The 13,306-nt window shown below is 44.5% G+C and overlaps 1 protein-coding gene across 1 annotated transcript in view; it reads left to right on the top strand.

Moving 5' to 3' along the window:
- The window catches only part of ACAD10 (acyl-CoA dehydrogenase family member 10), a 44,456-nt gene extending 31,887 nt beyond the window's left edge, over positions 1–12,569 (top strand). Inside the window, exons 10-13 of the mRNA XM_030336623.2 lie at positions 1,548–1,698; positions 2,776–2,927; positions 4,517–4,690; positions 11,821–12,569. Coding sequence (XP_030192483.2) covers positions 1,548–1,698; positions 2,776–2,927; positions 4,517–4,690; positions 11,821–12,005 — 662 coding nt within the window. The 3' untranslated portion in view covers positions 12,006–12,569. The remainder of the gene's footprint in view (positions 1–1,547; positions 1,699–2,775; positions 2,928–4,516; positions 4,691–11,820) is intronic.
- Positions 12,570–13,306: the final 737 nt, after the last annotated feature.

Genomic DNA, 13,306 nt, shown 5'->3' with positions numbered 1-13,306 from the left:
CAGATCAATGGAACAGAATAGAGAACCCAGAAATGGACCCACAAACGTATGGCCAACTAATCTCTGACCAGGCAGGAAAGAATATCCAATGAAAAAAGACAGTCTCTTCAGCAAGTGGTGCTGGGAAAACTGGACAGCAGAAGAATGAACCTGGGCCACTTTCTTACACTATACACAAAAATAAACTCACAATGGATGAAAGACTTCAATGTAAGACAGGAAGCCATCAAAATCCTCGAGGAGAAAGCAGGCAAAAATCTCTTTAACCTCAGCTGCAGCAACTTCTTACTCAACACGTCTCCAGAGACAATGGAAACAAAAACAAAAATGAACTATTGGGACTTCATCAAAATAAAAAGCTTCTGCACAGCGAAGGAAACAATCAGCAAAACTAAAAGGCAACTAATGGATTGGGAGGAGATATATCAGATAAGGGGTTAGGATCTAAAATCTATAGAGAACTTATCAAACTCAACACCGAAAAAACAAGTAAACCAGTGAAGAAATGGGCAAAAGACATGAATGGACACTTCTCCAAAGAAGACATCCAGATGACCAACCAACACATGAAAAAATGGTCAACATCACTCATCATCAGGGAAATACACATCAAAACCACACTGAGATACCACCTCACACCTGTCAGAATGGCTGACATTAACAACTCAGGCAATGACAGATGTTGGCGAGGATGCGGAGAAAAAGGTTCTGTTTTGCACTGCTGGTGGGAATGCAAACTGGTGCGGCCACTCCAGAAAATAATATGGAGGTTCCTCAAAAACTTAAAAATAGAACTATCCTATGACCCAGCAATTGCACTACTAGGTATTTATCCAAGGAATACAGGTGGGCTGTTTCAAAGGGACACATGCACCCCAATGTTTATAGCAACTCTATTGACAATAGCCAAAGTATGGAAAGAGCCCAAATGTCCATTGATAAATAAATGGATAAAGAAGATGTGCTGTGTATATATATATATATATATATATATATATATATATATATATGATGCAGTATTACACGGCAATCAAAAAGAATGAAATCTTGCCATTTGCAACTGTGTGGATGGAACTGGAGGGTATTATGCTAAGTGAAATTAGCCAGTCAGAGAAAGATAAATATCATATGACTTCACTCATTGGAGGACTTTAAGAGACAAAACAGATGAACATAAGGGAAGGGAAGCAAACATAATACAAAAACAGGGAAGGAGACAAAACATAAGAGACTCTTAAACATAGAGAACAAACAGAGGGGGAGGAGGGGTTGCTGGAGGGGTTGTGAGAGGGGGGATGGGCTAACTGGGTAAGGGGCTTAAGGGATCTACTCCTGAAATCATTGTTGCACCATATGCTCACTAACTTGGATGTAAATTATTAAAAAAAAAAAAAAAAGTAAAGATAAAATAATAAAAGAAAATAAAATTAAAAAAAAAGAAGATGATACCACAGAGCATTAACAAGGCTTTCACTGTTTTGGTTACCTTCTGGAACTTTTGGAGGATGTTAGAGTGGCATGCCACGTTCTCATTCTCTTTCCCTCAGGGGACTATATTTCACATCAGGTGCAAACCTGGATTAAGCACTATCGAGCCTCAGAAACCAGCAGCATCCCGGCGATGGAGAGGCTCATCCAGTGGCTGCCGCGCCATCTTCCCAGGCAACAGAAGACCACACTGGTGCATGGGGACTTCAGGTAGGCATGACTGTGAGGAGGAGTGAATACCTAGACGTGGAAAATGATGGGCAGGGCCCTTGAAGCGGAAATCAAACAGCTAGTCCGAACCCAATTTACAGTTGAGAATTACTTCTTCACAGAGGATCTCCTTGTGCGTGCCCTTTTAAGGCATGGTTTCTCCACCTTGGCCTCTTGACATTTGGGGCCAGAGAATGCGTTATGATGGGGGGCTGTCCTGTGCAACAGTGGGAGTTATTACAGCCCCTAGGTTTGAAAGTGCAAGTGTGTGCTCCAGTTATTACAGCTGCATAAAAGACTCCTCCCAAACCGCATGGCTGTAAACAACGATGGCAGTTATTTTGCTCACGAAATCTGCTGTCTGGGGACAGGATAGCTGGTTTCAACTGGGGAGGCTGTCAGGCTGGGGGCTGGACTCTCCTGAAGGCTCACTCACATGCCTGGCACTGGGGCAGAGAAGACTGAGCTGGGCTCCCTGGGCCTCTCTTTGGTCTCCCACGTGGTCCCTCCAGCATAGCAGCTTCTGGGCAGCTGGACTCCTTACCTAAGTGGCTCAGGGCTGCAAACGTGTGTGTTCCAAGAGAGAGGGCTGACTGGGAGGGAGCTGGTCACCTTTTCTGAGCTGGGCTCTAGAGTCTCTTAGCATCACTTCCACCTGCATTATATTTGTCAGAAGCCAGTTGCCTCAAGCAGCAAAGAATTAGACTCTTCCTTTTGTGTAAGAAGTGTCAGAATGTACAGACCTGTTTTAAATCCATCAGAGGGAAGGAGGAAGTACGAGAACCCAGAGAGGTCACTCTGTGGAGAGGGCTCCTGGACCACAGCTCTTATGGCCCTTGGGAGAGGAATATAGCGTCCCTCACCTATCTGCCTCCTTCTCGTCTCCTGCTGATGAGACGGCTCCGGCTGAGCCCACCTGAGCCATAGGGCAAGGGAGCCAGTGGACGTGGGCACTGAGGGGTTCATAGGGTGGGGAGTGCATTTGCAGGGGCAAATGGAAGACACCCAGCACAGAACACACCCCTAGCACTCAGTTTCCTTAGAGCTGTCTTTCCATTCCTTTTGTGGCTTATTCAGGCTGGACAACCTGCTGTTCCATCCAGAAAAGGCCGAGGTGCTTGCCGTCCTTGACTGGGAACTCTCTACCTTAGGCGACCCCCTTGTGGACGTGGCCTCCAGCTGCCTGGCTCACTACTTGCCATCCAGTTTTCCCGGGTCCCCGCTGCGAGGTAGGAACAGCTGAAGGAGAAGAGGGAACAGGGCAGCTCCATTCTCAAAGCACCTGAGGCACGGAAGTAACCGTGATCGGTTGGTGCATGAAATTGAGGTCCTGGTGGTTTGGCTGGAAAATGCATTCCTGCCAGTGGAGGGAAATATGTGTAGATGTATTTTAAGCGAGAAGGATGTGTGCATAGGCCCCTCCTATGTTTTTACTCAACTAATTTCTATCTAATTTTCTAAATAAAAAACACAGATTTATTTTAAAATGTTAGAGCCAACACAATAGCCAAAGTATGGAAAGAGCCCAAATGTCCATCGATGGAGGAATGGCTAAAGAAGATGTGGTATATCTATACAATGGAGTATTACTTGGCAATCAAAAAGAATGAAATGTTGCATTTGCAACTATGTGGATAGAACTGGAGGCTATTATGCTAAGTGAAATTAGTCAGTCAGAGAAAGACAAAAATCCTATGACTTCACTCGTATGAGGACTTTAAGAGACAAAACAGATGAACATAAGGGAAGGGAAACAAAAATCATATAAAAACAGGGAGGGGGACAAAACAGAAGAGACTCTTAAATATAGAGAACAAACTGAGGGTTACTGGAGGGGCTGTGGGAGGGGGGATGGGCTAAATGGGGAAGGGGCACTAAGGAATCTACTCCTGAAATCATTGTTGCACTATATACTAACTAACTTGGATGTCAATTTAAAAACATAAAAAATTAAAATAAAATGTTAGAGCCAACAAATAACAAAAGGAAAAGTTAAAATCATCAATAGTCCCAGAGATGAGCACTGCCAACATTTTCATCTTTTGGTGTGTGTACATACATTTGTTTAAATGAAAATGTGATTATATGATTTTATGGCCTGTTTTTTTTTTCACTTAACTACATGTTTTTATGCCATTAAGTATTTCTTCTACAGCATCATTTTTAATGATGAAATAGGATTTTTTTGAATAGAATTAATTTAATCAAGACATTTGACAAATGTCTTAAGACAAATATCTCAGTATCTCATTTGGATATTTAATTTTGTTTTCAATTTTTCTTTTATACTACCTCCCCCCAACCCTCACAAAAAAAGGCAGTGAACATCTTTGTGGGAGTATCTTTGCCTATATTATAAGGTATACTCCGAACAAAGTCCCAGGAACAGAATATATTACATGCTTCTAAGCCATGAAAATGTTACCAATGAAGGAAATCAGTACACATTTCTGATTTGTTGTAATTATTTTTTTCAAAATTTGGCAGGATCTTTCTTTCAATACCATTTTTTATCAAATGGCAGATGGAAAATCATATGCATCCACCCTGAACTGTGGCCCGGGTGGAGGTGGAGGCCCCTCATTCCCTCCACTACTGCCAATTTAGTCTGAAACTTTTAAGGGCCAATTTGTGAATAGCTTCGTGCTAGGATCCCAGCCATGTGGGGGCGGAAGAGCTGTTGAAATAAGGAGCTGACCCTGTGAATTAGTTGTAAAACTCGTTTCCAAGGCAGGAAGTGATTTTCATAATTCAGATACCTGTGGCCACAAGGGAGTGTGTGGTCACTGCCCAGACATGTCTCTGTCTGTCGCCTCAGGTTTCAGTGACTGTGATTTCACTCAGCTGGGAATCCCTACTGCAGAGGAGTATTTCAGGATGTACTGTCTTCACTCGGGGATCCCTCCTACTGAGAACTGGAACTTCTACATGGCCTTCTGCTTTTTCCGCATGGCCGCGATCCTGCAGGGAGTCTACAAGCGCTCGCTCACAGGTAACGGGTGGCTCAGGAGAGCCTGCCTGAGGGTCTGAGTCCCAACCACTCAGCTTCTCCCCCTAGAAACCCTCCTGTGACCAATTTGGCCAGAATTCTCCAATATTCAGTTACCTCAACCATCTGTCATTAATAGCCTATACATATATATGTATTCTTAAATTTTTTTTAACGTTTATTTATTTTTGAGAGAGACAGACAGAGTGCAAGCAGGGGAGGGGCAGAGAGAGAGAGAGGGAGACAGAATCCGAAGCAGGCTGCAGGCTCTGAGCTGTCAGCACAGAGCTGGACACGGCGCTCGAGCTCACGGACCACAATATCATGACCAGAGCTGAAGTTGAATGCTTAACCGACCGAGCCACCCAGGCGCCCCTATATGTATTCTTTAAAATATTTAAACTTAAAAAAATTTTTTTAATGTTTATTTTGAGAGAGAGAGAGTGTGCACATGTGCAGGCGCGAGGGGCAGAGGGGGAGAGGGAGAAAGAGAGACAGAGAGACAGAGACAGAAAATCCCAAGCAGGCTCCACACTGCCAGCACACAGCCCAATGTGGGGCTCCAACTCACGAACCGTGAGGCCATGACCTGAGCCAAAATCAAGAATCGGACGCTTAACCAACTGAGCCACACCCAGGCGCCCCAAACTTTAAAAAATTATTAACATAACATACAATTTTTTAAGAAAAAACTTACATGATAAGAATTCAGTCATAATACAAAATTATTTTCCTTTTTTCTCAGTACCGTTTCTTAAACATAAACGCCACCCTTAAAAGTTTCATGGGTCCCCCAATTTGTTCTGTGTATCTGTCTTCTCTCTTTCTCCAAGTTTCATAAAAATGTGATCATCCTACATGTATTTTTAGTACCTTCATTTTTAATTTTTTATGCTTAAGAATTCCTATGAAATATTTATATGTGTGTATATGTAGGATATGATATGTGTGTATATATAGCATATATACATATATATATAATTATTATAGATATATACTTTACAACAACATAAGGTACATTCCTTGCTTTTATTTTCACTTATTTTAATTTTCACAATATTTCATAGAGACCTTCCCATATGAATATGTACAGATATACATCATTGTTTTTGATTTCTATAGTATGTCCCATTGTATGGATGTAGTGTAATTTATTTAACCCATTCTCTTATCAATATATCTTTGGATTATTTGCACATTTTAGCAAACACAGATAGTGGTTGGTGAACACCCTCTTCTGCACATGCGTGAATAAACCCAAAGGATAAATTCCCAGAATTAGAATTGCTAAGTTAAAGTATGTGCATTTTAATTTTTTGTACATGTTGCCAAATCCCAGTAAGAGGATTGCTGAAGGAAGAAAAAAGATTATGTGTCTTCTTTGATGGTGCTCTTACATACATGGGAAAATGCTTTACTGAACTAGCTTGGAGTTCTAGACTATATCTTGTGTGTCTGAGCTTCTGGGAAGAAAAGTTCATCATTGCTACTCAGAACTGACGGTTGAATTGAATGTGTATATAAATGTACCATCTATCTATCTATCTATCTATCTATCTATCTATCTATCTATGTAAACACTCTAGTATTAATTTTAGATCTTGCGGGATAGTAAATGAAATCATCTATATCCTAAATTATTTAATGATAGAAAAGCAGGTTATAGTTTGTTTCCTATGTAGAAAGGAACAGCAGAAAGCAGACAGAACCCGCCAAAAAGTCCTAGAAATAGTGACTAACCCAGTAGCATTCTGTACTCCCAGTTTTCGCCATGTCATCATCTCTAAATTCCATTCCCACCGGAAGGAGCCAGGACCGTGTTCAGGTCTAGGGCAGGCAATCTACAGATGAACCTGGAACACCTTGTCATATAGTAGGCTGTTGAAGACTACTCGGGTCATATCTAAAGGACTCAGGAGCCAGCTCTCATGGGCTCCTAGTTGCTAATGACAGGACACTTTGAGCACCAGTAAGGATGAACTGAAATGGATGGGGAACACATCAAGTATGTTTAAATCCATGAGTAAAGAGTGACACTAAACCAGAGTCAAAGTCTCACTCACAAATTATGTGTCAGGCTAACAAAATAACTGAGGGAAAGTTTCTCTCTAGGGAAGTAGCTCAGACAGAATGACAGAATTAGCGTGTCACCAGTTTTCCACCCCTCTACATTAATGGGTCCAGAAAATAAGTATCCATGGTGCTAATGTCAGCAAGAGAGAAACAGCCAGACATTACATACCTCCTGATGCTTCCCCAAAAGTCAGACCTGGATCTGACCGAGCCGTAGTGCTAACTACCAGCTTACAGGAAACAGAGGGTCAGAGGAGCACGTTCAACATCAGCACTGAGGCACAGCCACTCACAACATCCAGATTTGGGGACACTTCAGTTTCTTCAACAAATGAATGTCAGGGGGGAAAAGAAAAGATGAAAAGGGAACCTATAGATTGAAAGGGACTTAAAAGACACATCAGCCAGTTACAGTGTTTGGATCTTATTTAGATCCCTATTTGAAAAAACAAATTATAGGGGCGCCTGGGTGGCGCAGTCGGTTGGGCGTCCGACTTCAGCCAGGTCACGATCTCGCGGTCCGGGAGTTCGAGCCCCGCGTCAGGCTCTGGGCTGATGGCTCAGAGCCTGGAGCCTGTTTCCGATTCTGTGTCTCCCTCTCTCTCTGCCCCTCCCCTGTTCATGCTCTGTCTCTCTCTGTCCCAAAAAATAAATAAACGTTGAAAAAAAAAAAAAAAATTAATAAAAAAAAAAAAAAAAAAAAAAAAAAAAACAAATTATAAAAAAAAATTTATGCGATAGTCAGTGAAATTTGAATTCTTTTTTTTATTTTATTATTTTTTTTTTAATTTTTTTTTTCAACATTTATTTATTTTTGGGACAGAGAGAGACAGAGCATGAATGGGGGAGGGACAGAGAGAGAGGGAGACACAGAATCGGAAACAGGCTCCAGGCTCTGAGCCATCAGCCCAGAGCCCGACGCGGGGCTCGAACTCACGGACCGCGAGATCGTGACCTGGCTGAAGTTGGACGCTTAACCGACTGCGCCATCCAGGCGCCCGTTTTCTTTTTTTTTTTTTTTAATTTTTTTTTTCAACATTTATTTATTTTTGGGACAGAGAGAGAGACAGAGCATGAATGGGGGAGGGACAGAGAGAGAGGGAGACACAGAATCGGAAACAGGCTTGAAATTTGAATTCTGACTGGATAGTTAGTGATATTGGAGTCATAGTTAACTTATTTTATTTTTATTTTTTTATTTGAGAGAAGAGAACGCACATGTTCCCTGTGGGGGGAGAGGAGCAGAGGTGGAGAGAGAATCTTTTTTTTAAGTGTGGTTTTTTTTTTTCACGTTTATTTATTATTAAGAGACAGAGAGAACATGAGCAGGGGAGGGGCAGAGGGAGGGGGAGACACAGAATCCGAAGCAGGGTCCAGGCTCTGAGCTGTCAGCACAGAGCCCAACACGGGGCTCGAGCTCACAAACTGTGAGATCATGACCCGAGCCAAAGTTGGTTGCCTAACCACTTTGCCTAACCACACCCAGGCGCCCCAAGTGTGTTTATTTTTGAGAGAGAGTGTACACGTGTGCACATGCGTGTGGGGGAGGAGTGAGGGAGAGAGAGAGAGAGAGAGAGAGAGAGAGAGACAATCCCAAGCAGACTCCACACTCAGCAAGAGCTTGATACAGGGCTCGATCCCATGACCCTGGGATCATGACCTGAGCTCAAATCAAGAGTTGGACACTCAACCGGCTGAGCGTCCCAGTTAACTGTTTTTTAAGAGTGATGATGGTACTGTGTGCTTTTAAGTGCTATTAGACATAAATGAAATATTTACAGATGGCATGATCTAATGTTTGGGATTTACTTCAGAAAAATCTAAGGCAGTGAGGATGGGGACGACAGAGAATGAAACAAGATTGGCCATACTTTGATGATTGTTTAAGCTGAGTGGTAGACACTTCCAGATTCCTTAAACCCTTCACTCTATTTTTATATACCTTTGAAAGTTTCCAAAATTAAGACAAAAGTCAAGTAGAGAGAAACCCAGCAGTGGGTTTGCTAGTACAACGGGAACATCTTAGCTTCCAGGTCATCGACATCCTAAGCTTGGCGGCCACCTGTCGTCCTCAGCCAGGTTCCCGTATTCTAATGAGAAAGGCAGTTGGAGTAAGGGAACTGATCGTTCATTCACAAGGATCTGACCCTCTGCCAAGCCAGGTACTAGGAACTAGCAGTACAAAGTCGTGAGCAAAACAACGTTCAGAGAAAAATCGGCACCCAGATGACTTCTAGTTTCACCCGCCCTGATCTGATAGGGGTCTCAATAAGCAGGAATTCTCGAAAACCGTATTTTTGCCTCCTCCAGAGAGCATTAGTTCTGACCAACCATTTCCCAATTTTTGTTAGGGCTTCGCAATGAAAGCTAACCAGAAATATTTAATCGAGCAGAAGGGCTGTTGGGTCCATCAGGTGACGAACAGGCCTGACTGCCTGTAGACATTTTCTAGACGACTACTGTGTTCTCACTGGGTCCTGTTCCAGTGCCTGGGGATAAGCTGAGTGGACTCGGAATGATCTCTTCTGGAGTCTCGACACCTGTAAACCCCATTGGTATTGCCGCCAATGGGCCTAACGGGAAGCCATTTGACAGTTTCCAAGGTCCTGTGTGCCACTGGCTTGGCTTCACGCTTCCCTCGGCTCGGAGGTGAAACACTCCAGCACACAGGAATACACGTGTGCTGTCCTTACACGACTGCGTTCCTCCGATCCTGTTGGCGCTCCTTCCCCTCCCACCCGGGAAGCCAGCCAGACACACAGAGGAAGTGACGTAGTTTTCTCACATAAAACCGGGAATCCGTTTTTTGAAGAATAGTGTAATAATGTTACACGAGGGGAAGAAGAAACCCGGCTCTACGAATGCAAATATTATTTCTGTCTAAAAGCATTTTCCTGTTTGAAGAAGGGACGAACTTGGTATTGCCCTGGAAGGTGGGGTTTGGAGAAGGAGCATTTGTTTCAAAGGCATTCTCGGTGGTGTTAGCTCATCACTGGGTGGGGAAGGGGAGAACCATGCCCAGAGCCGGGGGCGGGGGCCTCTGATTTATAGTCGGCATGTGGGTGCTGACATTTAGGTTTCCGGTAGACGGCTGCTGAAATTCTAGAACGGAAGAAGTGCTTGTGACCACAGCTTGGGAGGCTGCAGTCTCCTCTGCTGCGATGACATGTGGGAAAATACACAGAAGTGATGATAGCTCGAAGTCAGCCCAGGCTCTTATGGGCGACTTTCCAAGAGACAGAGCAGCACTCTGAGAGGGAGATCGACTTAAGGAGAGGAAAAAGAAGAGAGCGCTTCGTATTCTCTGCTAGGAAAAGGAAGTCATTATGAAGAGTGGTGAGTTCAAGGCGGGGGGTCTCGCTTGCACGTGGCATGTGCAGTCAGAGTAACGGTATGGGGAGATGCAGCCCCTCATGAGAGAGTGCGCGTCTGCCCTCACTGCCCTCACAGTGACTCAGGGACGGGGGCTGTCTGGTTCCCGACCGCCCCCCTCGCCGCCCCCCCAGGGCCTGGGTCCATGACCGCCCCCGGAAGGTGCTGAGTAAAGACTTGTCTGGCGGCCTGCCTTCTCTGCTCTGTAGCACGTGGATTTGGCTCCTGATCTGTAAGAACAGCATAACATCTTTAACACCAAAGCTTCGTGAAAATGGCTCTTTGGGGAAATTGGCTGTGGCAGGGACCAGAAGAAAAACAGGCCTCTGCAAAGATCCATTTATCGATACAAAGAGAATGAGGAAAACAGTCTTTTTGAATACGGAAATGCTAAAAATAATCTAGGAGGGTTGGCTGTGAAGAAGCTCACTATAAGGAGACAATATACACGCTTCATGCGGGGATCTCGGATGCAGTTCACTGAATGCAAGAAGCCACAGTGAAAAGACTGCACACCCTATGATGTGTATATTTACGTGACATTCCGGAAAAAGCCAACTAGGGAAACAGAGATTTAAAAGGGGGTGGGGCGCCTGGGTGGCTCAGTCGGTTAAGTGTCTGTCTCTTGATTTTGGCTCAGGTCATGATCCCAGGGTCATGAGATCGAGCCCCTTGTCAGGCTCTGCACTGCACGTGGAGTCTGCTTAAGATTCTCTCTCCTTCTTTCTCTGCCTCTCTCTCTCTCTCTCGCTCTCTCTCTCTCTCTCTCTCTAAAAGAAACAAAGATCAGGGGCGCCTGGGTGGCGCAGTCGGTTGAGCGTCCGACTTCAGCCAGGTCACGATCTCGCGGTCCGTGAGTTCGAGCCCCGCGTCAGGCTCTGGGCTGATGGCTCAGAGCCTGGAGCCTGTTTCCGATTCTGTGTCTCCCTCTCTCTCTGCCCCTCCCCCGTTCATGCTCTGTCTCTCTCTGTCCCAAAAAAAAAAAAAAAAAAAGTTGAGAAAAAAAAAATTGGGGGGATGATGGACATATTTTGTATCTTGATTGCAGTGCTGGTTACCTGACTAAACTCACAGAACTATACACTTTTATAAAGAGGGTGTATATACACCGTACTTCAATTTAAAAAATTTTTTACTTTTTAAAAAAGTCTTGATGCATGTATTAAAAAAAAAAGAAAGCAGTGAGTGCATAAGTGGAGTGAGTTCTGCAGGGCTGACACTGGCATTCATCTGCACAGAGTAGTGTCCAGAGATCTGTCGTTCACCTGGTCCCTGGGGACGGTTGTTACTGGTTTTGCAGCAAGAGCAGTCGGTCTAAGATAATGCAGGGCTTTCGATAGCCCCCTGGCGACACCACAAGTGACTGGGGGTGTCCCTGGCTTCATTTAGTGCCTTGACGGAAAGAAGAGGTAAAGAGCAGGGAACAGTCCAGATGAGCCTGACTCCTGGCTCCGAGCCCACTGCTGTCAGCTTGTCTACGCTTCCTAAGACCCAGATTCTTTCTGTAAAGTGGGGATTAAAAGCATCATAATGCTTCGGGAATTCGATAAGCTATAATAATCCACGCAGAGCGCTTAGCACTGTGTTTGGTATATGGCCAAGTGCTCAGCAAATGGTAGTGGCTGCTGACGGCATTCTTATTAAGGGTTGTTTGGGAGTAATCACTGTTTTTCTTTGCTTCTGCTTAGGGCAAGCAAGCTTTGTGGACACCGAACAAAGTGGAAAACTGCCTGAATTTATGTCTAACCTGGCGTGGGATTTTGCCATCAAAGAAGGCTTCCGGGTTTTCAAAGAGATGCCAGCCACAAAACCGTCAATGAGGTCCTATCACACTCAGGCTGGTCACAGTCCCTGCCGAGCACCTCAGGCGTGAGCAGTTATATCCCCTTTACAGAATCTTCCCCGGCTCATGCCTCAAAGGGAACTCTGGTTCTCTCTCCAGAGGGCCTTTCCCCACCAGTCAGGGAGCTGTATCAGTGACTAAAGCCATGACAATGTGTACCCCTCTGAGTCAGAGCTTATGGAGTCACCAAGCCTCAGCAGAGGGATGGACCGTTTCCCTGCTGATTGAATATCTCCATGGAAAGCAGCGTATTGAGAGTTGGTAAGATGTCATTAACATGGTGGAACCCCAGCTCATTGACCAGACACGTCTGTTCCCCTCCTAAGCAGTGAAGAGGCAAGAGGGCTGTAATGAATTATCTTTGTTTTTCATCATCATCAGGAAAAGCTAGCTCTAGATTACTCGGTTTCCACTTCATTGCTTTCTCTGTGTGACCGTGTCATGGCCAGATACCTCAGCCCAGGCACAGGAACACCAGGTCTGTGGTTCATGCCCCCAGGACAGGCGGGCTTATTTTGTGCATATGTGAATTATGTAAATTTGAAACACGGTGATATAAAATACATCAGTTAATAAAGCCTCTTATTTTTAAAAGGTTTAATTACTTATTTTCAGAGAGAGAGAGAGAGAGAGAGAAACCTTGCACATACAGGGGAGGGCAAAGAGAGGGAGAGAGAATCCCAAGAGTCTCCACGCTCTCAGTGCAGAGCCTGACGTGGGGCTCAATCCCATGAATTGTGAGATCATGACCTGAGCTGAAACCAAGAGTCAGATGCTCAACTGCCTGAGTCACCCAGGTGCCCCAATAAAGTCTCTTTAAAGAACCCATAATGTCAAAAGTAAAGGGCTAAAGTCAACTGTAAACTGTGTTTCAGCCATTGAACAGAGTGACACTACTTTAGCTGATAATGGAAATACCTGCTTGTTCTTTGTCAGGGTGAGTCTTGGCTTGTGTTAGTTTTTAAGTTATTTGAGATCTTCAGGAGCACACATTTTGCAGCCATCATCTTTTTTTTCTTTTAATTTGTTTTTAACGTTTATTTTTGGAGAGAGAGACAGAGACAGAATGCATTTCCTTTTCCAATGCTTCCGTGCCCTTGATGGAGAGAGAGAGACGGAGAGAGAGAGACGTGCCCTTTTGAGAGAGAGAGACAGAGACAGAGCATGAGCCGGGGAGGGACAGAGAGAGGGAGACACAGAGTCCGAAGTAGGTTCCAGGCTCTGAGATGTCAGCACAGAGCCCAAAAAGGGGCTCAACCATGAGATCATGACCTGAGCCGAAGTCGGACAATTAACCGACTGAGCCGGCCAGGCGCCCCAACCATCATCTA

This window comes from Lynx canadensis, chromosome D3, assembly GCF_007474595.2.
Source record: "Lynx canadensis isolate LIC74 chromosome D3, mLynCan4.pri.v2, whole genome shotgun sequence".
Taxonomy (NCBI): Eukaryota; Metazoa; Chordata; class Mammalia; order Carnivora; family Felidae; genus Lynx; species Lynx canadensis.
Note: the sequence above shows the minus strand (reverse complement) of the source record. Positions and strands in the feature narration are given on the sequence as shown.